Source organism: Phascolarctos cinereus, unplaced genomic scaffold (genome assembly GCF_003287225.1).
Source record: "Phascolarctos cinereus isolate Bilbo 61053 unplaced genomic scaffold, phaCin_HiC Scaffold_1;HRSCAF=81, whole genome shotgun sequence".
In the NCBI taxonomy this organism is placed as follows: domain Eukaryota; kingdom Metazoa; phylum Chordata; class Mammalia; order Diprotodontia; family Phascolarctidae; genus Phascolarctos; species Phascolarctos cinereus.
The window spans coordinates 177,201,294-177,227,679 of record NW_027555514.1 but is presented as its reverse complement, the minus strand read 5'-3'; the positions used below and the strand labels follow the sequence as shown (position 1 = coordinate 177,227,679).

The 26,386-nt window shown below is 36.3% G+C and overlaps 1 protein-coding gene across 2 annotated transcripts in view; it reads left to right on the top strand.

Moving 5' to 3' along the window:
* Positions 1-17,714: 17,714 nt before the first annotated feature.
* PDE3A (phosphodiesterase 3A) overlaps positions 17,715-26,386 on the top strand; it is a 382,388-nt gene continuing 373,716 nt past the window's right edge. Inside the window, exon 1 of one of the 2 annotated variants that reach the window (XM_078155239.1) lies at positions 17,715-19,878. In XM_078155239.1, coding sequence (XP_078011365.1) covers positions 18,841-19,878 — 1,038 coding nt within the window. In that variant the 5' untranslated portion in view covers positions 17,715-18,840. The remainder of the gene's footprint in view (positions 19,879-26,386) is intronic. The other variant, XM_020994229.2, reaches the window with a different exon arrangement.

Below are 26,386 nucleotides of genomic sequence, written 5' to 3'. Positions count from 1 at the left end.
CTACACATACTGTGAGTTTAGGGGAAACATTTTCTCTTTCCTTTCCAATATTCAAAAGTAACCTCACAGGTCAAACAAACATAATCTGAAAGGTTCTGTAAATAAAGACAGACTTTCAATCTGATTCCACCACACCTTAGGACCCATCCAGATATTTTGATGAAAATAACTAGAAACCTCTTGCCCTGGGAAAATGGTCTGATGAGATTAACTATAGGGAAGCACTTCAAAAAACAGACCTGGTTTTGGGGAAGCACCAAGTTTACCCCAATGCTAAGACATTTCCCTACATGTAAACTACTTAACATCCTGTTCTTTTTACTAAACCTCCCACAAAAGTGGCTAAGGAGCCTCACTTGATGGGCTCCTTTTGCCTTTTTACAAAGACTAAAGCTTTGTAAAACTCTAAATGTGTGTATCTCTCTCTGTTCTGGAGTTGCTAGCTACCTGACAACTGCCCATCAACTGATGTTAATTAAACTTTTTATATTGCCTCTTGATGTATTGACCTTCACTCAAAAGGATATAGATGGGAGGGGTTATTCTTCTGGAAGATCAGAATTTCTGAGTTGAGGAATTCCCAAACAACCTACTACAGGACCTGTTCCTTGTTGGTTTCATGTGATAGTCTCCACTGAATGTACCTTCTTTGCTGAGCTTTGCTTCTTGCTAATCTCAAGCAGCTCAGCCATATTTTGTTCATTACATGATTGATTGTGATCATCTTTATGTAACATGTAATTCTATTTCTGCTTCCAACTTCTGGCTTCATTAGACTCCTTAATTGGGGTGCTATTTCTTCCTCCTAGGAACAGTGAACTCTGCCATGATCTTTCAGACTAAAGTCTAAGATTTTTTTTGTTTGTTTGTTTTTCTGAAGCAGTTGTTTTATACAGACCCTTAACCTATTCAAGCCATTGAATAGGAAATATTCTGAGGTAAAAAACACAAATAAAAAAAAAATAAAAAACCCACAATGTCCTTGGCTTTTTTCCTTAAGACATGGTCTGCCTGTTCTTTTCAGAGCCCTGGTTAGAATAGAGTTTCCATTTCCAGTAGGATATTATTTGTCTCCAGCACCAAGCTCTTTATAACACAGAGCAGAGTCACTCCTGCCTAGCTAGTATTCTCAGGCTCTCTTCTCTTTTTTGAAATATATTTCCTGTTCACTAGGACTTGCCTCTTAATTGGAGAACTCACTGTATCACAGAAATTGCTCAATTTATTAGGAACTATCTAATTTTTGGTAGCTAGACCTAACTCAACATTTGCTCTAGAATCTACTCTCCCAACAAGGACTAATGTCCCCATAAGCCAACTACTAATTACTCTTAGAGTCTGAGATTTCCCAGTTTCTCAATCTCTGAACCCTTTAGTTCTCACAGTGCAGAGGAATGGTTAGGGAAGAGAAGGAATAGAAACAAGGGCAAGGCCTTATTCCTCTTTTGATAAAATAATATTTTCAGCCTTTCATATGTATGTGCACCAGAAAAAGCCTTTTTACAGATAATTAGCTATTTGAACCAGTTACAGAATATCTATGCATATTACAATGCATTTTTATTATGAGTTACTACAACTGTCCCAGAAGCAGGTTCCTCCATCTTCAAATCAGGAGATGCCATTAGGAGTACTTTCTATATGTGTTAGTCCCCATTACAATTGATATAGATTTAGACAAACTCAATTTAATTTTACAAGACCTTTCCAAGCACCTACCACATGGCAAGCATCACTATGAGTGCTGAAAATACAAAGACAAAAGCAAAGCAGACTCTGCCCTCAAGGTGCAAGGGGTTAGGGGTGGGGAGGAACAGCACATACATAGAATATTAAATACAATCATACGCACAATCATTTTTATGGAGAGGAATAGATTTCCTTGAGGAGGTGGCATATGAACTGAACTTTAAGGAAGCTGGAGATACATCAAGGCAGAGATGTTGAGAACATGAGAGCAAGAATAGGAGACATCCTATGCTAAGGTGGAAGGTGAGAATAGCAAGCAGTCCAGTTGGGTTGGAATCTAAAGAGAATGAAGTAGAATGTGTCATAAACCTGGAAAGGCAGGCTGGACCCAGATTGTGAAGGACTTTCAAAACCGAATGGAAGAGTTTGTATTGTATCTAGAGGCAAGAGGGAGTCACTGGAGTTTCTTGAGCAAGGTAGTGACATGGTCACATCTGTGCTTTAGGAATATCAATTTTGTAGCTGGGTGAAGATGGATTGGACAGAAGAATCAGGAAGACTAATTAGGAAGCTAGTGCAATATTCAGAGTTAGATCACAGACATACTTATATGTTTCCTGGATGAATACCCTAATGAAATGTGCTATGCTAGGCAGTGAGTGAGACGATCTAAGGGTAGTGGTCATAGAAATGGAGAAAAGGAAATAGGTGAAAGTTATAATATAAATATGGAATTACCAAGACTTGACATGATTAGACATGAGAGGTGATGGAGAGAGAAGAGTGAGGTAGACAACCTGGGTGACTGAAAGGACACTATGCTTTCCACAGAAATAGACAAATTAGGAATCACTGCTAACAGTGTTGGTTTTTTTTATTTTTTAAAAAATTTTATTAATTTATTTTGAGTTATCAACAATCACTTCCATATGCTTTTGAGTTTAAAATTTTTCTCCCCCTTCCTCCCCACCACCCTCCCCAAGATGTTGCACTATCTGATACAGGCTATACATTTACATTCCTATTAAACATATTTTCACATTAGTGAAGTTGCAAGTAAAAATTAAAACCAATAGGAGGAACCATCAGAAAGGGGAAACAAAACTCAACAGAAGAGAAAAAAATGATAGCAATTCAACTTCCATAGTTCTCTCTTTGGATGTGGATAGCATTTTCCATTATGAGGCCTCTGGAGATATCTTAGACCCTTGTATTGATGAGAAGGATTACGTTTATCAATATTAGTTATCGCACAATGTGGCTGTTACTGTGTACAACATTCTCCTGGTTCTGCTCACTTCACTCAGCATCAGACCATACAAGTCTTTCCAGGTTTTTCTGAAGTCAGCCTGTTCATTATTTCTTATAGCACAATAGTATTCCATTACATTCATATACCACAACTTGCACAGCCATTCCCCAATTGATGGGCATCATCTCAATTTCCAATTCTTTGCCACCACAAAAAGAGCTGCTCTGAATATTTTTGTATATGTGGGTCCTTTTCCCATTTGTATGATCTCTTTGGGATATAGCTCTAGAAGTGCTATTGCTGGGTCAAAAGGTATGCACATTTTTATAGCCCTCTGAGCATAGTTCCAAATTGTTCTCCAAAATGGTTGGATCATTTCACAACTCCACCAACAATACATTGGTGTTTAATTTTCCCACATCTTCTCCAACATTTATGATTTTCCTGTTTTGTCATGTTGGCAAATCTGATAAGTGTGATGTGGTGCCTCAGAGTTGTTTTAATTTGTATTTCTCTAATCAATAATGATTTAGAGCATTTTTTTCATATGACTATAGATGGCTTTAATTTCTTCATCTGAGAACTGTCTGTTCATATCCTTTGACCATTTGTCAACTGGGGAATGGCTTGTATTCTTATAAATTTGTATTAATTCTCTATATATTTTAGAAATGAGGCCCTTATCAGAGAGATGGGTTGTAAAACTTCTTTCCTAATTTTCTACCTTCCTTCTAATCCTAGTTGCATTGGTTTTGTGCAAAAACTTTTCAGTTTAATGTAATCAAAATCATCCATTTTGCTTTTCGTAATGTTCTCTGTCTCCTGTTTGGTCATAAATTCTTCTGTTCTCCATAGATCTGATAGGTAAACTATTCCTTGTTCTCCCAGTTTACTTACAGTATCAGCCTTTATATCTAAATCATGAGCCCATTTTGACTTTATTTTGGTATATGGTGTGAGATTTAGTTTCTGCCATACTCTTTTCCAGTTTTCCCAGCAGTTTTTTTCAAAGAGTAGGTCCTTATCCCAGAAACTGGGGTCTTTGGGCTTATCAAATAAGAGATTACTATAGTCATGGACCACTGCGTCTGGCATATTTAACCTATTCCACTGATCCACCTCTCTATTTCTTAGCCAGTACCAAGCAGTTTTGATGATTTCTGCTTTATAATGCAATTTAAGATCTGGAATTGCTAACAGTGTTTGAAAGATATAGGAAAGGGAAACAGATTTCTACTCAATATGAGGGAAAGCTTTTTAATTTGAGATATATAGTATTGGAAAGGGTTGTCTGAAAAATCAATTAGATCTTAATTATTGAATCAAACATTTAGAGTTGGAAGACACCTCAGTAGTCATTTCTTTAACATTCTCATTTTACAGATAAGGAAATGGGGTTCCCAAAAAATTTAGTGACTCACCCAACGTAACATAGGTTGTATGTTATCAAGCTTGGATTTGAATATAGGTCTTCTAATTCCAGATCTAATTCTTTTTCTGCAGCTGGATATATTCAAACAAAAGTTGTATGAGTAGTCAGGCAATTTATGTTAGGAATACTCTAGAAAGAAATATTTCATTGTATGTAGGTTGGAATACAGAACTTCTAAAGATCCTTGAAACTTGTCAGATTCTATGAAAATATGATCACACAAAAAATCTTTCTTTTCTTAGACTTTGCATAATATTTGCACATGCTTATGTTATGTTTACTTTTATAAAATAGACTTTTGTATATGCTTCAAATATCTCCTACTGTATTATGAGCTCCATGATGACTAAAAATGTGTTTAATTTATCTTTAGGTCCCTCTCAGAGTCTAGAATTAAAACCTTGCTGAATAAATGTATGTGGAACTGAATTTTATAGTAATTAGCTAATTTTGCTGTGGGAGTAGGGGTAAATCTTGATTATTTAGGGATTGTTTATCCAATGTGGAGAAAATTCAGATTCGATGCTTCTTTTCCTCTTCCTTTCAACTGCCCAATTTATAATCAGAAGTACTACATAGTGTGGACAATAGTAAAGATAGGAGATAAAGCCCCAATCTAATTAGTTTCCTTTTGCTTACATCAGCTGTGATAAGAGATTTGTACAAGAAGAAGTAAGTTTTCATTGGTTAAAATAAGCTTTCAATATCCATAAAATAATGTGGATTACATGGATTGAATTTTTCTGTGCTTTCCCAACTAGTACCTATTACTTCAAACAACTGAGAGATTATTAGAATTAGAGAGAATATTTAGAATTAAGAGAGTATTAGAATTTCCAAGGGAAATCTTAAAATCAAGGTACATTTGTATAGAGAAAAAATGGTCATATCTATTTACTCCTTTTTTATCTAGGAATACTGAAGTATTTCTAATACTTCTTAATAAATTCAACTAATAAAAAGCAGATCTCATTTTGAAGCACTAACATTGACTTCACTGTATACAGAAGAGTCTAATCATAGAATTTTTTAAAGTTGAAGGCATCTTTCAGATTATCTAGCCCAACTCTCTCAATTTATAGATGAGGAAACCTGGAGGTAAAATCGTTTTCTCCATATCACACTGTGGCCAAGACTACACAATAATTCATTAAGTATGTAACACTGTGTCTGTGAAGTCACTTGAATATATTCAGTTGCCAAGTCATGTTGCTCCCATCTCAATATATATCACTTGCATAAGTTACTTTCTCTTTAACTCACATAGATTCTATTATAATACAAGACCTCATCACCTTTCATGGTGACATGAGGGAGGAGGCTGGCCCAGAGTCAATGTGGATGAAATGCCAGTGGTAGGACTAGGTGGTGGAGATAGAAGCAGTATCAGCTTCAGGAACTCATAAACTGGTGACAATCATACCACCCTGGAAGCACTGAAAACTTCCAATCTCCCAGAACTAGTCTGAAAAAACAGGAGTGTGAAAAAGCCTGAAGCTGAGACATAGCTTCCTACTCCCTCCTGTGAACAGAGCCCAACATTAACATAAAGTTCCAAAGCAAGAAATAGGATGGAGAACTGAGCAAACTACAACAAAAGAGCCTGATTATAAAAAGCTACTATGGTGACAAGGAAGATCAAAACACAAAGTCAGAAGAAGACAATGAAGTCAAAACAGAAAACAAAGCCTCAGAGAGGGAAACAAGTATGAATTCAACAGTATCCCAATAAGAATTCCTAGAGGGAGCTAAAAAATTATTTTCAAAATAAAATAAGAGTGGTACAGGAAAAATTAGAAAAGATACAAAAGCAAAGGAAGAAAATTCTGAGGACAACAGCTTGATACAAGATACTGAAATAATACAAAATATACTGTAATATAAAATAATATAAATAATGATATAATAATATGAAATATAAAACAATAAAAATAATGTAAAATTTAAAAAAAACACTAAAGAAAATAAAAAACAGAATTGGCCAAGTGGAAAAAGAGGTACAAAAATTACAACCAAAAGTAACCTACCCAGCAAAACACTAAAATTTTTCAAGGGAAAAAAATTGATATTTCATGAAATAGAGCACTTTCAAGCATTACTGATCAAAAGGCCAAAGTTGAATGGAAAATTTTACTTTCAAATACAAGATTCAAGAGAAGCATAAAAAGGTAAACATAAAAGTGCAATCATAACGGACTCAATAAGGTTAAATGCATTTTCTAAATAAGAAGAGGATATATGTATCTTCCAAAAACTTTATCATTATTATGACAGTTAGAAACATTCTGCTTTGAAAGAGAGTTTGGAAGTGAGTCAATTATGTTGGGATGATAGGAAAAAATTGGATAAGAGAGAAAGAGTAATACTCTCAGAGAAGGGGGAAGAGAGAAAAAGAATGGGGAAAAATATCTCACATAAAAGAAGAATTCCAAGTAGAGCTTTTACAGTAGAAGAGATAATGGCAGGGGTGGGAGAGACAGGCAGTGCTTGAACCTCACTCACATCTAAATTGGCTCCAAAAGGGAAAATCAGTCTCTTTCTCACTCACTCTTGCTCTTGATGGCTTTTGCTCTAGCTCTCGCCTCATATGGTAATATAAATGGAGGGAAACAGGCAGAGAAGATGACAAGAGAAAAAAGAGAGATCAGATAAAAGAAGGCAGAGGTCAAAAGCAAAATAAACTAGAGGATAAAAAAGAGGGAGAAAGGGATAGAAAGAAAAAAATAGGATAGAGGGAAATGCATGGTTAGTAATCATAACCGTGAATGTGAGTGGGATGAACTCATCTATAAAATGGAAGTGGATAGCAGAATGGATTAAAAACCAGAATCCAATAATATATTGTTTATAAGAAACACACTTGAAACAGAGAGAGATACACAGAGCTAAAACAAGGGGCTAGAGCAGAATCTCTTATATTTTAGCTGAAGTAAAAAAAAAGGTAGGGGTAGCAATCATGATTTCAGACAAAGAAAAAGTAAAAATAGATCTAATTAAATGGGATAATCAGGGAAAGTACATCTTGCTGAAAGGAGCCATAGACAATAAAGTAATATCAATGCTAAACATATATACATCAAATACCATAGCATCCAAATTCTTAAAGGAAAAGTTAAATAAATTACAGGAAGAAATACACAGTAAAACAATGCTAGTGGGGAGTCTCGACTTTCCCTACTCAGAACTAAATAAATTTAACCATAAAATAAAAAAAGGAATGGAGGAGATGAATAGAATCTTAGAAAAGTTAGATATTCTAGACCTCTGAAAAAAACTGAATGGGAATAGAAAGGAAAATACCTTTTTCTCAGCTGTACATTGAAACTTCACAAAAATTAACCATGTAATAGGATGTAAAAACTTCACAACCAAATGAAAAAAAAACCAAAAAATATTAAGTGCACCCTTTTCACATCATAAAGCAACAAAAACTACATTTAATAAAGAGCCATGGAAGCATAGATTAAAAGCTAATTAGAAATTAAATAATCTAATCCTAAAGAATTAGTGGGCCAAAGATCAAATCCTAGGAATGATCAATTATTTCATTAAAGAGAAATATAACAATAAGGCATTACAAAATGTGTGGGATGTAGCCAAAGCTGTATTTAGGGGAAAATTTATATCTCTGAATGAACACATTAAGAAAAGATAGAAAGAGCAGATCAAATAATTGGGAATACAACAAAAAAACCTAAAAAAGACAAACTAAAAATCCCCAATTAAACACCCAAATGGAAATCCTGAAAATCAAAGGATAAATTATTAAAATTAAAAGTAAAAAACCAAACCCACCACCACCACCACCAACATTGAACTAATAAATAAAACTAGGAGCTAGTTTTATGAAAAACAAACAAATAACATAGACAAACCATTGGTTAATTTGATTAAAAAATAAAGAAAAACAAATCACTAGTATCTAAAACAAAAAAGGTGAATATGCCACCAATGAAGACAAAATTAAAGCCATTATTAGGAATTATATTGCCCAATTATTTGCTAGTAAAACTAATAATCTAAGTGAAATGGATCAATATTTACAAAAAATAAACTGTCTAGATTAACAGAGGAGATAGAAAAATAATCCTATCTTAGAAAAATAATTTGAACAAGTCATAAATGAGCTCCCTAAGAAAAATTCCCCAGGACCAGATGGATTTACCAATTAATTCTAATAAGAATTTAAGAAATAATTAATCCCAACAGTATATAAACTATTTGAAAAAAAGGTAAGAAAGTTCTACCAATTTTTTTTTATGACATAAATATGGTTTTGACACCTAAACTAGGGAGAGCAAAAGCAGAGCAAAAACACTATAGACCAATTACTTTAGTGAATATTGATGCAAAAATTTCAAAATAAAGTACTGGGAAGGAGATTACAGCAATATTTCACAAAGATCACACACTATAACCATATGGTATTTATGTCAAGAATGCAGGGCTGGTTCAATATTAAGAAAACAATTGGCACAATTGACTATATAAGTATCAATAACAACAAAAATAATATATGATTATATCAATAGATGCTGGAAAAGGTTTTTCTTATTTTTTTTTTTTTACAAAATACAATACTCATCCCTATTAAGAACACTACAAAGCAAAGGAATTAATGGAACCTTTTTAGGCAATTGGGGTTAAGAGACTTGCCCAAGGTCACACAGCTAGTAAGTGTCAAGTGTTTGGTCTGAGGCTGGATTTGAACTCAGGTACTCCTGACTTCAGGACCAGTGCTCTATCCACTGTGCCACTTAGCTGCCCCTTGGAACTTTTCTTAAAATGATAAATAGTATCCATCTAAAACCAAGAGGAGCAAGCATTATGTGTAATGAGGATAAACTTAAAGTCTTTCCAATAAGATCAAGAGTGGAGCAAGAATGTTTATTATTACCACTATTGTTCAATATCATATTTAAAATGCTAGCTATGGAAATAAGAGAAGAAATTAAGTCAATGAGGAAACACAACTATCACTCTTTACAAATAATATGATGGTGTAGAGAACCTATAGAATCAACTAAAAAAACCAAACTGAAACAATTAACAACTTTAGTAAAGTTGCAGGATATAAAATAAACCTATATAAATCATCAGCATTATCATATATTACCAACAAACCCAACAGGAAGAGATAGAAAGAGAAATCTCTTTTAAAATAATTGTAGGGGGCAGCTACATGGCACAGTGAATACAGCACCCCTCAAGTCATGAGGACCTGAGTTCAAATCCAGCCTCAGACCAAACACTTGACATTTACTAGCTGTGTGACCCTGGGCAAGTCATTTAACCCCAATTGTCTAAAAGCAAAAACAAAAACAAAACAAAACAAATAAAATAATTGTAGATAATATAAAATACTTGGGAAATCTCTCTACCAAGACAAACCCAGGAACTATATGAAATTATCAAACACCTTTTGCATAAAGATAGATCTAAATAATTGGAGAAATATTAATTGCTCATGGGTAGGCTGAACCAATACAATTAAAATGACAATTTTATCTAAATTATTTATTCAGTGTCATACTAATTAAACTACCAAAGAATGATTTTATAGAACTAGAAAAAATAGTAATAAAATTAATCTGGAAGAATGAAAAGTCAAGAATGTAAAGGGAACCAATGAAAAGAAATATGAAGGAAGGCAGTCTAAAAGTTCCAGATTTCAAACTGTAAATTACCAAGCAATAATCAGTAAAACAATCTGGTACTGGCTAAGAATTAGAGTGTCACATCAGTGGAACAGATTAGATTATTGTTCATCCTTCACTTTTTTTGACAATTTATTTTTAGTTTTCAATATTCACTTCCATAAGATTTTGAGTTTTAAATTTTCTCCTCCTCCTATGCATCCCCTCCCCCCAAGACAGTGTGCAATCTACCATAGGCTCTACATATACATTCCTGTTAAGCATATTTTCCCATTAGTCATGATGTAAAGAACAATTAGAACTAATGGGAGGAACCATGAGAATGAAGCAATGAAATGAAACAACAAAGGAAAAGGAGAGCAAATAGTATGCTTCATCTGCATTCAGACTCCATGTTTCTTTCTGTGGGTGTGGACAGCAATTTCCATCTTGAGTGTTTTGGAGTTGTCTTAGAATCTTACATTGCTGTGAAGAGCCAAGTCTATCAAAGTCAGTCATCCCATAATGTGGCTATTACTGGGTACAATGTTCTCCTGGTTGTGCTCATTTCACTCTGCATCAGTTCATGTAAGTCTTTCCAGGGTTTTTTTGGTCATCCTTCACTTTTGAAGAGGACAAAGGACATCACAGTGTGATGTCTTGACTTGCACTTGAATTGGATTTAAGTGCTGCAGAGGTGCACAAAGTCGTCACCCTCACTCTCTCTTCCAGAGTTATTGAAGTCCAGTGGCAAGACAAAAGTCAGGACATCTAGTGATGGCCTAGGATGCAGTGGATGACCTTGGAGCCTTCAATGTCTGACCAAGATCTAAGTGCTTCACAGTGCCTGCTTCAGCTGCTGGAACAAATAGTTCTCATCTACCCATTCTACCAGGAATGTCTACCCCAAGCCTTCGTATGCTTGGGGTTGACATTCGCCTAACTCACTTATGGGTTTGAGGACTATTGGTTACCTCAACCTGGTTTAGCCCATCTGCTGAGATAGTTTTACTGCAGTGTGGCTGCTGACCATGCTACAGCTTCTTAGAGCCACAGGTGAGAGTTGAGTGAATCAGATGGACACAAAAGGTAGATGAGCAGCCCAGAAAAAAGCTCAGCAAGACCTCACACCAGACCTGTCCTCCCTGTAAATTCCATGCACTCCAATAAAGTAGGTACACAATGCAGAGCAATAAATGGCCATAGTAATCTAGTGTTTGAGAAACCCAAATATTCAAGGTTTGAGGCTAAGAACTCACCATTTGACAAAAATTTCTGGAAAAACTGGAAAATAGTTTGGCAGAAACTAAGCATAGACCAACATCTCACGTCGTATAGCAAGATAAGGTCAAAATGGGTAAATCCATAATGGGTGATGTCATAAGTAAATTATGGGAGCATAGAAAAATGTACCTGTTAGGTCTATGGATAAGAAAAGAGTTTATGACAAAATAAGAAATAGAGGAGATTACAGGAAGTAAAATAGAATATTTTGATCACATGAAATTAAAAAAAATATTTTCCACAAACAAAAATAATACACTCAAAATCAGAAAGAAAACAGAAAACCAAGAAAATTTTTTGAAACACCTTTCTTGGATAAAATTCTCATTTTTCAAATATATAGGGAAGAGAGCAAAATTTATGAAAATAAAAGTTGATCCTTAGTTGATAAATGGTCAAAGGATATGAAAAGGCAGTTTTCAGAAGAAGAAATGAAAGTTATCAATAGTCACACAAAAATGTTCTAAGCACTACTGATTAGAGAAATATAAATTAAAATACCTCTCATATACCACCTTACACATCAGATTGGCTAACATGACAAAAAAGGAAAATGTCAAATGCTGGAGGGGATATGGAAAAATTGGGACACTAATGCACTGTTGGTAGAACTGTGAACTAGTCTAACCATTCTGGGAAGCAATTTGGAACTGTGCCCAAAGGGCTGATATAACTGTGCATACCCATCAATACAGCTATACCCTTATTAGGTCTATATCCAAAAGAGATCAAAGAAAAGGGAAAAAGGACATATTTGTACAAAAATAGTGACTTTTTTTGTGGTGGCAAAGAATTGGAAATCACTCATTAATTGGGGAATGGCTGAATAATTTGTGGTACAGGGTTGTGATGGAATACTATTGGGCTTCTCAGAAAAATAAAAGTCTAGGAAAACTTATATGAATTTATGAAAAGTGAAATGAGCAGAACAAGGAGAACATTTTCCTTAGTAAACAGCAATATTGTAAAGATGATCAACTGTGAAAGACTCAGCTATTCTGATCAAGACAATGACCTAAGACAATTCCAAAGGATCTATGATGAAAAATGGTATCCACCTCCAGAGAGTGAACTGATGAACTCAATGCAGATTGAAGCATTTTTAAACTTTATTTTTATTATTTTATTTTGTTTGTGTTTTCTTTTGCAATGTGGCTAATGTAGAAATGTTTTCCACAACTTTACATGTGAAATTAAAATCAAAGTGCTTACCTTCTCAAGGAAGGTGAAGGGGCAGAAGAGGAGAAAATTTAGAACTCAAAATTTTAAAAATGATTATTAAAAATGTGTACATGTAATTGGGAAATATTTAATGAAATAAGTAAAAATAATTTAAAAAAGGAATTGAAAGTTACTAACAACCACATTTTTAAAATGTTTCTAAATCACCACTAATAAAAAAATGGAGATTAAAATAACTCATGCCCATAAAAGAGGGAGAGGGAATAAGCATTTATTAAACACATACAATGGGTATTGTGCTAAGTGCTGTATAGACATTATGTCAGTTCATTCTCACAACAACCATGAGAGGAAAGTGCTATTATGATCTTCATTTTATAATTGAAGAAAATGGAGCTAACCGAAGTTAAATGACTTGCTTAGGGTCACGTGGCTAGTAAGCGTCTGGGCTGGATTTGAACTGAGGTCTTCCTGAAAATTGGCAAATATAACATTCAGCTACTTAAAAATCAGTGTTGGTATCCCTACAGTGATGCAGACTGTAACCTATCTTTGCCTATCCTTCTTATATGACTCATGTTTATTTTAGCATTTATGATAAAATATAGAAATGAGTAATTTTAAGGTTGGGGATGCCATGAGAAAAGAGGAATGTTAAAATATTGTTGGTGAAGCTGCCTATTGGTCCAATCATTCCAGGGTGGGGAAATGGCTGAGGAATAGTGGGAAAGTCTGTGGAATTGGAAGCAGAGCCAGAAAAAGAATAAAGGATCTTGGGCCTGGTGGCTATTCTTAAAACAGAGGTTCTGAGAGGCACTCATCAATGGAGAAGAGGTAAAGGGATGTTCGTAGATGAGAAAGAAACAAGTACTGAAAGGAGTTCAAAGATGAAAAGGCAGTAGAGATATGGGGTGGAAAAGCTGTGAGATTCAGAAGCAGAACTGGAAGAGGAATGGACATTAGAAAACCTCATCCAAGAATTAAAATGGCCCAGATTTATAACAATGTATTAGTAACACAACAGGAAATGTCAAAACACAATAAAAAGCTTGAAAAAAAGAAGAAAATGTAAGAAATATTATATCAAAAACAACTGACCTAGAAAACAGGTCAAGGAGAGAACTCCTAAGAATTATTGGACTATCTGAAAATCATGATAAAACCTCTGGATACTAGATTTCAAGAAATTATAAATGAAAATGTCTCAAAATTATTAGAACCAGAAGGCCAAGTGAAAATAGAAAGAATGTACCAGTCATCTCCAGAAAGAAACTCAAAATGAAAATTCCCATGAATGTCATAGCTAAATTCAGAGCTTCTAGACCACATAAAAATATTACAAAGAAAGAGTTAAAAAACACAAGAATCACAATAAGGATCACACAAGACTTAGCTGCCACTAAATAAATCAGGAGAACTTGAAATATGTGGTTCAAAATGGCAAGAGTTAAAGGCTTAAAACTGAGGATAACCCCCCCACCCAGCAAAACTAAGTCTAAATAGAGGAGTGAGGGAGGGGTTAGGAAGGGATGTACCTTTAATGGAACAGAGATTTCCAAACATTCCAGATTAAAAGATCAGTAATGAGTGATACTTAGAAATGGAAATTCAGGCATCAAGAGAAATATACAAAGGTACACATATGTGTTTAATTGAAAGTAATGTCAGGATGAATTACTTTAAAATGTTAATAGGGGTATAAAAAATAAATGTCTTCTCAGAACCCTAATCAAATGGAAGAAAGTAAAAATGACAGAGGGTTTGTGAGTGGTCTTGTTCTTTTTAATAGTCGTGGACAGAAATGGAAAGGACAGATGATTATCCTTGGGAAGAAAGGAGCAAAAAGGGGAAGGAAATCCCTATAGAATAACAGAGCTACATAAGATGGAGTATATAGTCATGGCGGAAGGGGTGGAGTAATAGGCATCCCATGAACCTCACTTTCATTTAAGCTGGTTAAAGAAGATTGAACAATCACACACATTCACAGGTTTTGATATAAAAAACAGACTCAAAATGGAATAAGAAGCAGGAAGGACAAAGGTAGAGAGGAATCTAAAAGAGGACAGGATAAGTAAAAGTAGTCATAAGTAAAACAAATTCTAATGTTAGAGGGAAGAATGTGAAGGGGAGATTAAAAGGAAAAGAAGAAAGTAAAAATCTGGAAGAGACGATTTACAACAGAGAGGAAACAGGCTGTTTTACTTATAATATCACATAGGCAAACTCCCTGAAAAAGTATAAGAGGACAAGATGGAGGGAAATTAAAAATCAATTAACATAATTGTGAATATGAATAAGATGTATCTACCTGAAAAAGGGTAAAGGATAACAGCATGGATTAGAAAACAGAAACTGACAATATGGGATAAGCACAGTGGAGCAGCATATCACCCCAAACACCTGTGGCCTTGTGGTATGAAAAGCATAAGGTGTTCTGTGTATCTGAGTTGGCCAAAGGCATCCCCTATGTGTCTGCTCACCTCCCACCTATGTATATACACTCTTCCCACTGATATATGTGTGTTTATGGGACAGGTGCATGAAGTTTATAGAGAGAATATCCTGTTGCTACTTTTTTTTAAATTAGGCTTTCATGAAAAGCGTACACTTTTATCCATTTGCAAGGAATTTATATTTGAATGGGAAAGATAACATGCAAACAATAGATACATGCAAGGTACATTCAGAGCACATAGGTAGCCTTAGAGGGAAAAGCTCCAGTAGCAGTTGGGGGGGGGGTGATGGGAATGTTCTTGCAGAATTTGTGTTTGAACTGAGTCTTGAAGGAAGCCAGTGATTTTAAGAGGCAGGGGCAAGGAGTCAGAGCATCCCAGGCACTGTGGATAGGAAGTGTGAAGACATAGAGATGGAGGAAGTGTTATGCGCAAGGAAAGCAAGGAAGCCTGAATGGATGGATCAGAGAATATGTGGAGGGAAATCAAACATAAGAAATTAGAAAGGTAGGAAGTGGCCAGTCAAGGAAAAGCTTTAAATGCCAAAGTATTTATATTTCATCTTGGAGGAATAAGGAGCTAGTAGGGTTTACTGAATAAAGCCTTGACATGATCAGCACTACACTTATTAGGGAGAGACTTGAGGTAGGGAAACCAATTAGGAAGCTATAATGGCAGTGCAAGTGAGAGGTGATGAGAAAGTGAAGTGGGGTGGTGGCTTTATGAGTAGGAATATAGAACAGATATTGTAAAAGTGGAAAAGAAAATACAGCAAGAGGTGGATTTGGCAACGGATTGGTTATGTGGGGTGAATGCTAGTGAGGAGTAAAGAATGACATCAAGGTTGCAAACCTTTGTGACTGGAAGGAAGGTAGTGCCCTCAGCAGTTGAAAGGGAAGTTCAGAAGTGAAGAGGATTACGGGAAAGATGAGTGTTTTGGGCTTGAGAAGTTGTGGAACAATAGAGTACCTGGGTAATATTTCTGAGGAGTACATGCTTCCACGTGAGAGGATTTGCAACAGGTGTAACACGTTTCCTGTCTCACATCAGGAAGTTTATCTTCTGTCTCTGAAAAATTCAGTTAGGTCACTATTAATGTATTTCCTTTTATGTATGGCAGATCTTAAAATGTGTCTTAAAATTTATATTTTATGGTCCATAACTACTTTTTCATGCTTTTGTCACTAACCCCCAAACTTACCCATAACTAGGAATGTTCTAAAAATTTTAATGTCTTCATTTTGGTGGGTGCCAAAATGCCTATTATTTGATTTTTTCCTTACTAAATTCCAGGAGGGTAGCATCTAAATCAAGCATATACAATGGAAACCTACAAGTATGTGTGTGCATGATAGGGGGCTCATTTGTCTTTGGCAAGGACATTATTTCTCCTGTTACCTTAATTATTAAACAGATGGTACCTCCCTTCATTGACTAGCTGCCCTGGTTGTTCTCCACATGACATGTGAGTTCTGCATTTCTGGCTGAGACCAGTTGCAATGGTACTAATTCTAACATACATGTGTGTCTTATCATTAAAATCTCTAATAGCAAAAAGGAGTATAAAGAGTATAAAGGAACCATTCATTTAATAAAATCATATCTTAAAGATCCAATTTCACTTTTGTTTTGAAAACTATGCATCTATATCAGAATAAAGTGGCATATTGAAGCAATTAGCCAGATCATGTAGACTAAAATACTTTCACCTGAAATATGAATTTAATTAGGCAAAGGTGGTTTATTAATTATCACCATCGTTTTCTGTGGGGTTGAGTTCAGTCAAAGAACATGAGAGTGTTTTAGAATTGCATGTAAGGGCCCTTGCTTTGTCTATCAATGAAAGCCCCAGCAGCAGAAGGGACTACTGAGGGTCTGGCACACACTTATTTAACAGCCTATTTGTGTTGTTGTCATAATTGTTAATCATCATAACCTTTGATGAAGTCAGTGCTTGGTTATATTTAGAAATTGCTGTTAGTTTCCAAAACACCTTGTTATTTTTGTGTGACATCATTGCCACCCATTTAAATCACAGATGTGATTATGGTACTAATTGTTTGGCACAAGTTTTTTGTTGTCAATATAAAAACAATTTTGCAGTGACAGGAATTTGGGTGACATGGTCCAGTCTACCCTTTGGAGGAACTGATGTTTGTTTAGAACTACTCTAGACACCTTAACCTTTTGAAGTTCCCGAAAGTCTAACCTCAAAACCCAGTTTTGCTTTCAATAGTCAATAACCAAGGGATACTCCTGACTCAGAATTCTTTTGTTTCGTTACTGACAAAATTTCAAAAAGAAAGGAAGTGACAACCAGGAAAACAACCCTTCATCTTGACAGCAATGATGATAAAGTGGTCTTTGTAACTTGTGAAATTGTCCATCATTTACACCAACAAGAACCACAAAAGGTTTACTGTTTAAAATTTTTTTTTTCAAGCAGGTTCATTCAGAAATGCCTCTTGAAATTGTTTTGCTATTTAAATTAATTTGTGAATGAATGTATGGTAGTTCTTCAAAAGAGTGAAATTGTGGTTGGTTTCTTAATTTTTAAATGACAGAAGGGAGTGATTTGGCTACCCAGCACCCTCTCTGCTTTTAGGAAGCCAGACAGATTCCCTTCCTCCAAATACATCTAAAAAGTTAACGACAACGGGAAAGCAAGTAATTTGATCCTAAGTTTCTGAACTAAAATATTTCTTGGTTGTGGAGAGAGTTCAGCTTAGCGGCTTCTCCTGCGTGTTTATTGCGTAGGTCCTAGTCAAGAGATGAAGAGCAATACAGAAGTAGCGCCAGGAGCAGCGCCTCCTCGGGGGTAGTGGCAAACACAGAGAGGAAGTCTGTTTTTCAGAATTGCCTTAAAAAAAAAGGCGAATAAGAGACCGCCAATTTCTGGCTTTCTTGTTTTAGGATTACTTTGCTCAGGGATTGCCTAGATCAAAGTGTGACTTTCCTCAGGCGCTTGCATCTGCTTAGTTTACAAAACTGCAAATCCCCAAGACTAACACTGCGCCAAAAAGAGAAAAAGCACATCCCATTTTCCCTCTTACCCTCCCTTCCTTTTTTTCATTTCTCCCTTCCTCCTTCCCTTTTGCTGTTTTTCTCTCGAAGGGTCTGTCTCCGCGACTGGGTTTAGCAACTTCTTAATTATTTTCTCATCCATCCATTCCCCTTCCCTTTCTTCTTCCTCTCCCCTCCTCTATCAGCTTTTCGATTTCTTTCTTTTTTTTTTTTTTTTAAAAACTGACCTGGACTGGCGCCCCCCGCCTTCATCCCACAACCCAGCTTTCCTACTTAGCCCAGGGGAATGGCGATTCTAGTCTGGCGGCGGTGCTGGAAGGGACTGGAGCAGGAGAGGAAAGAGTGATAGAGAAAGGACAGGGAGAAGAAAGGGAGGGGGGCGGAGAGACTCCATCTGCTTTTGGAGCTCAGCTAAAGGCTGGGGCCAGCGCTAGTGAGTTGCAAGGAGATGGCCTAGAGATTAACTAGCACTTTTGACTTGTCCTTCTACTGCTGCTGCTACGATTGCTGCTGCTTTGACTCCAGCCCTCCGCTAGCACGCGAAGGATGCATTTCACAGTTTTAAAAGACCTCAAGTAAGAATCCACCCGGGAGAATGTGTATGGGTGAGGGAAGAGACTTTGGGGGGTGGTTGTTTAAAAGCTCAAGAAAAGTAGGGTCGTTTTCTCCCATGCCAGCTTTGAACTTTCAAGAACCCCTTTGGTAGCATCTTATTCTCCCCTCCCCACCCCCATTCTTCCTCTCCCTCCACTTTTAGTAGCAAGTAATTGCTTATTGTGGAGCTGCAACTTAAGGCGATTTGGGGAGGGGGGTTTAAAAGAGAAAGAAATTAAGGCAGTAGGAGCTGGTACCCCATTTGGTGTTTTAGTGAATAAGGCTAAAACCATGGCTCCGACTGGAGAGGTTGCTGATGTCGGTGATGAATCCAGCAGTGGCAAGGAGGCTGAGTGTCAGATCCCGGGGTCCGATTGCAACGGTTACCCTTGTAACGCCAAGCATTTGCCCCTGAGCCCTGCTAGTCCCTCGAGACCGCCCCGGGACCCAGGCTGCCAGGTCCGCTGGGGAGACTTGGTCTTGAACAAGCTCCGGAGCTCCCGGAAACTTTCCTCAGCGCTCTGCGCTGGCTCGCTCTCCTTTCTGCTGGCGGTCGTGGTGAGGCTGGTTCGAGGCGAGATCAGCTGTGACCTGGAGGAGAGTCAGGAGGAGGCGGAGGCGGCGGCGGTGGCGGCGGCGGCCGCAGCGGCGGAGGAGGAAGCAGCAGCAGCAGCAGCAGCAGCAGCAGCTGAAGGGGGCGTCTTAAATCTGCCTCGGGGAGGTCCTCTGAGCGGAGGCTGGCAGCTCAGCTCTGGGCTGCAGCCCGCGGCGCTGCTCTTCGGTTTTCTGTGCGCCTTTTTTTGGATGGGCTTGTACTTGCTGCGCTCCGGGGTCCGACTGCCTCTCGCGCTCTTGCTGTTGGCCGCCTGCTGCGGGGGGGAAGTAATTGTCCACATCGGTCTGGGAGTCCGCGAGGATCACTTGCTCTCCCTCCCCGCCACAGGGGTGGTGCTCAGCTGCTTGGCCGCCGCGACATGGCTGGTGCTGAAGCTGAGACAGGGTGTCCTCATGATCTTCTTGATTAGTGCGGTGAGGACCGCGTCCTTGATTTCTTTAGAGAGGGTCAAGGTCGCCTGGAGGCCATACCTGGCTTACTCAGCTGGGCTTGTGGGGCTGCTTCTAGCCAGGTACCCGGAGAAAATCTTGCCCCAACCGAGAGAAGCCGCCCGGAGAGAGGATTTTGGCACCCAGCTGGTTGTAGGGACTAAAGAAGAGGTCTCGGTGTTGAAGAGGAGGAGGCGGTCCAGCTCCATGATCTCCTCCGAGATGTCCGGCTGCGGCAGCAAGTCTCATCGCAGGACCTCCCTGCCCTGCATACCTAGGGAACAGGTAAGGACTTACTCCTCTCGCGTCTGAAACACAGCGGTGGAGAAGAAACAGGGGCAGGGTGGAGAGAGTTGGAGTGCTGTGAGGCACAGTAATAAATGGTCTTTGCAGCAGGAAGGCACAGAGGCTAGGAAAAGAGACATCTAAAAGGCTTGGAGATGGGCATCAGTTTCTCTGACCGTGAGCACCTTGTCACTTAAACAGTCACCAACATGGATTCAGGGCAAAACAGAAGATCTCTAGATGGTTGCTCACAGCTGTTGCAACTTTTAAAATTTCCTACACCTGACTAGGTCACCCATTCTCAAACTCTTTAAAATGTGTTGACTTCCTTTCCTTCTTTATTTTGAAGTGATGTTTTGAATTAATGAAGTTTAGTTTTAAGTGGTGGACGATCTTTTCAAAACGTGGCCTTTGTTGTATGTCTTCCGTTTTTCTCATACAGTGGTTCATTGGTGGAACGAAGATAAACAGTTCTACAGCAAGGCTTGTTTGAATTAGTGCTGTCAATACAAAACTATGGAAGTGTCACAATTTGTTTTATTTTGAAAAGAGGATATCTGAGGTTCTCCAATAGGTTATAAATATGTTGGAATTTTTTTTGGGGGGGGAATAGCTATTGTATTATAAGCTGACGCTAATAGACACTCATTTTGGTAATCATGCATTTGTGAATTGTAGGATTATGGAAACAGATAAATTGTTAATGTGGTTTTACAGGACGATTTGATGATGTATCCAAAGATTGGATTTAAAACATTTTTGTACATCTATGCAAACTATGTACATAGGTTAGAGGAGACATTTGTCCAGGATTGTAGTTAACAGAATGCATAAATTCCTTTTAAGTTTAAAAATTGCATAGCAATTAGCTTCCGTAGATCAGTGACCTAGCAATCATCCTTGAAGTTCTTGAAAACTGAACTGTTATACCCTTATTTAGGAAAAAAAAACCTTTTAAAAATAATTTAAATAGGAAATGATTGTGCATACTTTTGTGTAAATGTCATTCTGACATTTACATGTCTGACATCCTCTGAAATTATGAGTAGTTGAGGACAAAATGAAAATCATGAGATGCTTCTTGGGGTCCAGTGTCTTTTCATTGCAGTTCTAAAAAACATTTCCTGTAACTTAAAAAGAAACAAACTTAATTTTTTAAACAGTGATCATTTATGAGTAGAGATCATTTCAAGTATTTTACTGAAGTATTGTGTTTTGAACAGGTCTGACACAGTGTCAAAGAGGGAAAATAGGGGATAAAATATGGATTTACATTTTTCAACTTTTGAGACTAAATGATAATTAATGTTTGAAAGACTATTGATTGAGAGATTATTCTAAAATGTGAAAAAAAACACTTTTTTTTCCAGGTTCTTAATTTGGTTGTGCAAGCAGTTGAGCATTTTCTGAGTAGTAGGAAGTCACCATATGGTGTGGGTAGCTACTTTTCATTCTGAAAATGAGTTGATTTGTACATATATTTGTGGTTGTTTATATTATCATTTGGAAGAGTAATTCACTATTACATACTTTACGTTTGTTTTAAAATTAAGCATACTTATTTAACATATTGTCTAGATAAAATAAACATTACTCTGTGTAACTAAATTCCAAAACTGTGGTACATATCCCCAAACTGACTCTATTATTCTTAATAGGAACTATAGCAATGCTAAGAGAATGTTAAGAAAGTTAAATAAGGGGAAGACCATTTATTTTTACAGGTACATGGAAGCATATCTTTCTACCTCTGGCATAACAGTCTAGCACATATCACTTCATTTATCAGATATTTGGAAGTGAACAGCATATAAACAATTTATACATTTTTAAAGAAAAGGTCACATTTCTTTGATTTCATCATGCACAATTCCTTTCCAATGCATTTCATTCATATATGTAAATTTAAATTCAAGAGCTTTCATATTTCCATTCAGAGGCCAAGTTTCTATTTTTCACTGTATTAGATATTGAATAGACTTAAGACAAGTAAAGTGCCTGAATAAATTGTGTCAGGTTTTACATTACCTTTATTTTCTTCTTGTTTTTATATTTACATTGATAGGTGAAAAAAATTGACTCTCATTTAAAGAAAATGTCTGAGGTTTAAGGCTTTTAAAATTGTTGATAATTGAGAAGAGTATTACACCATTCTTGTCATGTGGAATAGAGTAATTAAATTATTCCAAGTCATTAACTTTATTTGGTTACTATTTTTAACTGTATTATTTGTGAAAAATATTATTCAGTGTGCAACCTCATCAATAATGGTTTGTAACAAAACTAAAATTGCATCTCTGTGAAATTCAGGTCCTTGAAAAATTTAAGAAACTATGGGCAAGTATTCCTCTTTTTAGAATAGTTTTTTTTTTCTTTCTAAAGTGAATATAAGATGCTTCATAAGCCGGGATAGCATATTCTATCAGCATAGCATTTAACCTCCACCAGTGAAATTTTGGGTCAAAACATTCACCCAACCCTCACAAATTACCCAAAGATGTAGAATTGATGAGGAAGCATATAATAAATCACACAAAGAGAGAGAGAGAGAGAGAGAGAGAGAGAGAGAGAGAGAGAGAGAGGAGAGAGAGAGAGGAGAGAGAGAGAAGGAAAACATCATTTATGTTGCAAAGTGTACCACTGTCTTTGACACTTTTTATAAAAACCAGTAATTGACCCTTCCAAATGTGCCTCTGTTTGTTAACTATTAATGATTCCATTCTTGAAAACAATTTCTACTCTTCAAACTTGAAAAGGATCACAAAACACTACAAAGTAATAAATTGGACTTAGCCAGGAACTTTCAATGGCAGTATATAAGAAAGCAGAGTGCTCTGATAAACTTGATAACCTATTTGGACCTTGACCATCTTAAGTTGTAAGGGTTAGAGAGGGTGAGCACAGCTTACTCTTGTCTGTATACCTTAAAGTGAACTTTCAGTTCCTTATAAAACTTGTCTTCACTCCTTCCTTCCTTCCCTCCCCTAACTATTCCAAGCCCTTAAAGGAGAGGAAGACTTTAAGGCAGAGGTCGTAGCCATCAATTTAAAGGGTTAAGGGATTTCAGGAAATATGGTACAGTGGAAAGTGTGCTGGATTTGGATTCAGAGGATCTGGTCACAGATCCCACCTTTGATGCTTGTTACCATTCTGGGCCTCAGTTACCTCTGCTGTTAAATGAGAGGGTTGGACTGACCGATGTATGAGGTTTCTTCCAGCTCTAATTTTGTGATCCTGTAGTGATGATCTAGGATGACTCCTTGATTTTTACATATAATGGAATTTGGGGGCCTAGACAAGTTTAAGTGGCTTGTCCAAGGTCACAGAGGTAATAAGTATCAGAGCCAGGCTACCAACCCAGGTTCTTAGATCCCAAATCCTGATCACCTTTGACTGTACCTTGCAACTACTTTTGTCTTAAAGGAGAAAGCAGCAGTAGATTATATGGAATGCAGAACAGTGTCTTGGCATGTAGTTTTTAAGAAAGTTCATCAAATAGTATGTTTATCTATATGGCATGTAGGCTAGTTGCATTTGAAAAGAAGTTTTCTTGATTCACTAAAGAACCAAAAATACACAGGTTATTAAATATATGTGTGTGTGTGTGTGTGTGTGTGTGTGTGTGTACACACACACAAATGCATGTGTACATATATACATAAATCTCACAGGCCATAAAATATTTTGCTAGACTGAATATTCAGGCAGTTTGTTATGCATGACCTATAAACAGATAGTACACATTATACTTCAATTATGCATATTTTATTAATACATCCCTTTAACATTTGGATTTTTTGTTTGAAAGATATCACTTTTGTCTTTACACATCAAAGAAATATCTGCTAGTAGAACAATGATTACAGTGAACATTTCACATTTCATTTAAAAAAAAACTCCATACCAATACTATTGATTTTCCTGAAATTGTGATTTTTGACAGAAATATATATTGTAATTTAGAGGCATGTACCCCTTTCCATTTTGTGTATGTACACTTTGTGTTCATACATTTGTGACATTTATAGCAAAGGAGGCTGAATTTGTCATTGAGCTTGGATTAAAAATATATAATGGTGGACATTTAGGTAAAAAAATCTTTAAAAGTTCAAATTGTGCTACATATTAGATTACAACTTTTTATTTAAAAAATCCTTAAGAAAAGGTGAGGGTAACTGAGATAAATTAAAACTTTATCAAAACTTGGAAACATTTGAAGCATGGATGTACATTATACAAGCAGAAATAGCTGGAAAATTTTCCAGTGGGGAGAGGACGGATACATGATTGGCTGAAAAGATGAGATCCTGTTGCAATAAATGTTTTTGAAATTAATCTAAGCCGTGGTCCTAACTTTCATTTCTCAAATAAAAGAAAGTTAATGGTAACATTCCCTGTTTATATTCACATGCATGATTTTATTTCAGTCATAACTTAGGACATATTTTAGTAGTACTAGGCTGTTTGTAGTGTTACAGATGGTAGTACTGATGAGTTTATTTCACCTTGGTGACAAAATGAAATATGAATGTCAATATCATTAACGCCAACTCTTAAAAACAAAAAGGCAAAAATCCAATTTTTTCCTAGTAGGGGTAAAGAGGAAAACTTTTTCCCCCCTTTCCTTCTATTTTTTGGTCATATATTTTATAATTTCATTTTTGAGTTTAGATGTTTAAAGTGTGATTAGTAAAACCACTTTTACTGTCAAGTCAGTGAATCTGTATAAACTTATAGAGCATGGAAGGAGTCAAAACAAGAACTTTGTTCTTTCTGTACTGAAACTAAAGTGTAAAAAAGTGAAAAGCTATGGAACTGAAAGAAATTCTGTGTATGCTGGGCTGTCATGTTTAATTAAATAAACAGGCCAGAACAGTGACTCTGTGTATGAAATACATTTTGAAAAGCCTAGGGGGCTTTAAACAGCTAGGGAAGCAAGAGGGAGCAATATTAGCATGAAAAAATATTCCTTACATTTGTAATGAGTGACATTTGTGTGAATTTGTCAATATCAGCTATTAAAGAATATAGTCTGTGGAAAGAAACAAGTTGATTGAACACACTTTACAAAATTAAAAATTCTCTGATTCGAAAGGTAAAGCACTAAACGTAGATTCATGAAGACCTTTAAATCTTGCCTCAAACGCTCATAAACTTTTTGTCCCTGGGAAAGTCTCTTAAACTTTGAGCCTTAGTTTCCTTATCTGTAAAATGAGGATATTAATGGCACTTATCCAAGATGAAGTGAGATAATGTTATAAAATTCTTTACCACCTTTAAATCTATATTAATGTATTTTGTTACTTTTCTGAGGAGTTTGGATTAAGATTCCTTCCAGTTCTAAATAATTTGATTTTATGAAATTCAACATATACTATAACAAATATAGAAATTATTTCTTTGAATCCCCTCATTTTACAGATGAGGAAATTGAGGCCGAAAAAGGGTGGCTTCTCTGGCTAACACAGGTAGTAAAAGGACTGGGATTTGAACTCAGATCCTGTGATGCCTAGTTCAAAGTTCTTTCCATTATATTATAGAACTTTCTTCTTAGTTTTCATTGAAGACACATATCGCATCTACTTGAAATTTGTTCTGCATTTGTTTATTAAGCAATAATTACTTGTTTGTTAGACTCTGATCGATTTTGAGAATAATAGGGAGCATGTCAGAGAAACCAGAATGAAAATAATATGGGATTTTATTTTGTGTAAGCTACCCAAATGTTATTTAGATAGAACTAGGTAATAGTAAAATTTGAAGGAAAATAATTTTAAGATAGTAATGAAGGAACTTAGTATCCTCTTGACACTGGTTGAAAATTAGAAGTAGACCTGTGTCTCATTTGTCACCCTTGAGTATTTGCTCTGTGTGTGTTTGTGGTGTGTGTTGTGCAATTTTCACAACCCTTTTCTGCTTTCTGATCAATAATACAATTGTTTTTGAAGTTTCATATGAGTTTTTTTTTGTGTGAAGCAATTGAGGTTAAGTGACTTGCCCAGAGTCACACAACTAGTAAGTATTATGTATCTGAGTCTGAATTTGAACTCGGGTCCTCCTGACTCCAGTACTCCATATGAGTATTAAATAGCCTTTTTCTACTCTACTATTTGCAAGAGAAAGTGGAAAAAATCAGTGCTGTAATTGTAGCATGTCACTTTTTGTAGAGGAAGAATTTTTTTTTCTCTCACATTTGTGTGTAGTGATACTCTAAGAACTGAAATATTCACCAAATGCATGAAACAGTAGTGTATGTCTGTCTCTTTTCAAGATGCACTTTAGTTTCCAGGCTAACTTTGAAAATAATCATTTTCCAAGGTTTTGTAGTTGCCTTTTAAAATTATACCACAATCACTCAAAAATGCCATCCCTTTCATCCCTGCCTTCTAACAACATAAATGAAAAAGTAGTTCAGTAAAACCAATTGACACATCTATCATGTCCTGAGAATATCCAACATATCACATGCATGGTCTCCCATTCTTCTAATAAGAAGGTATCAAGAATC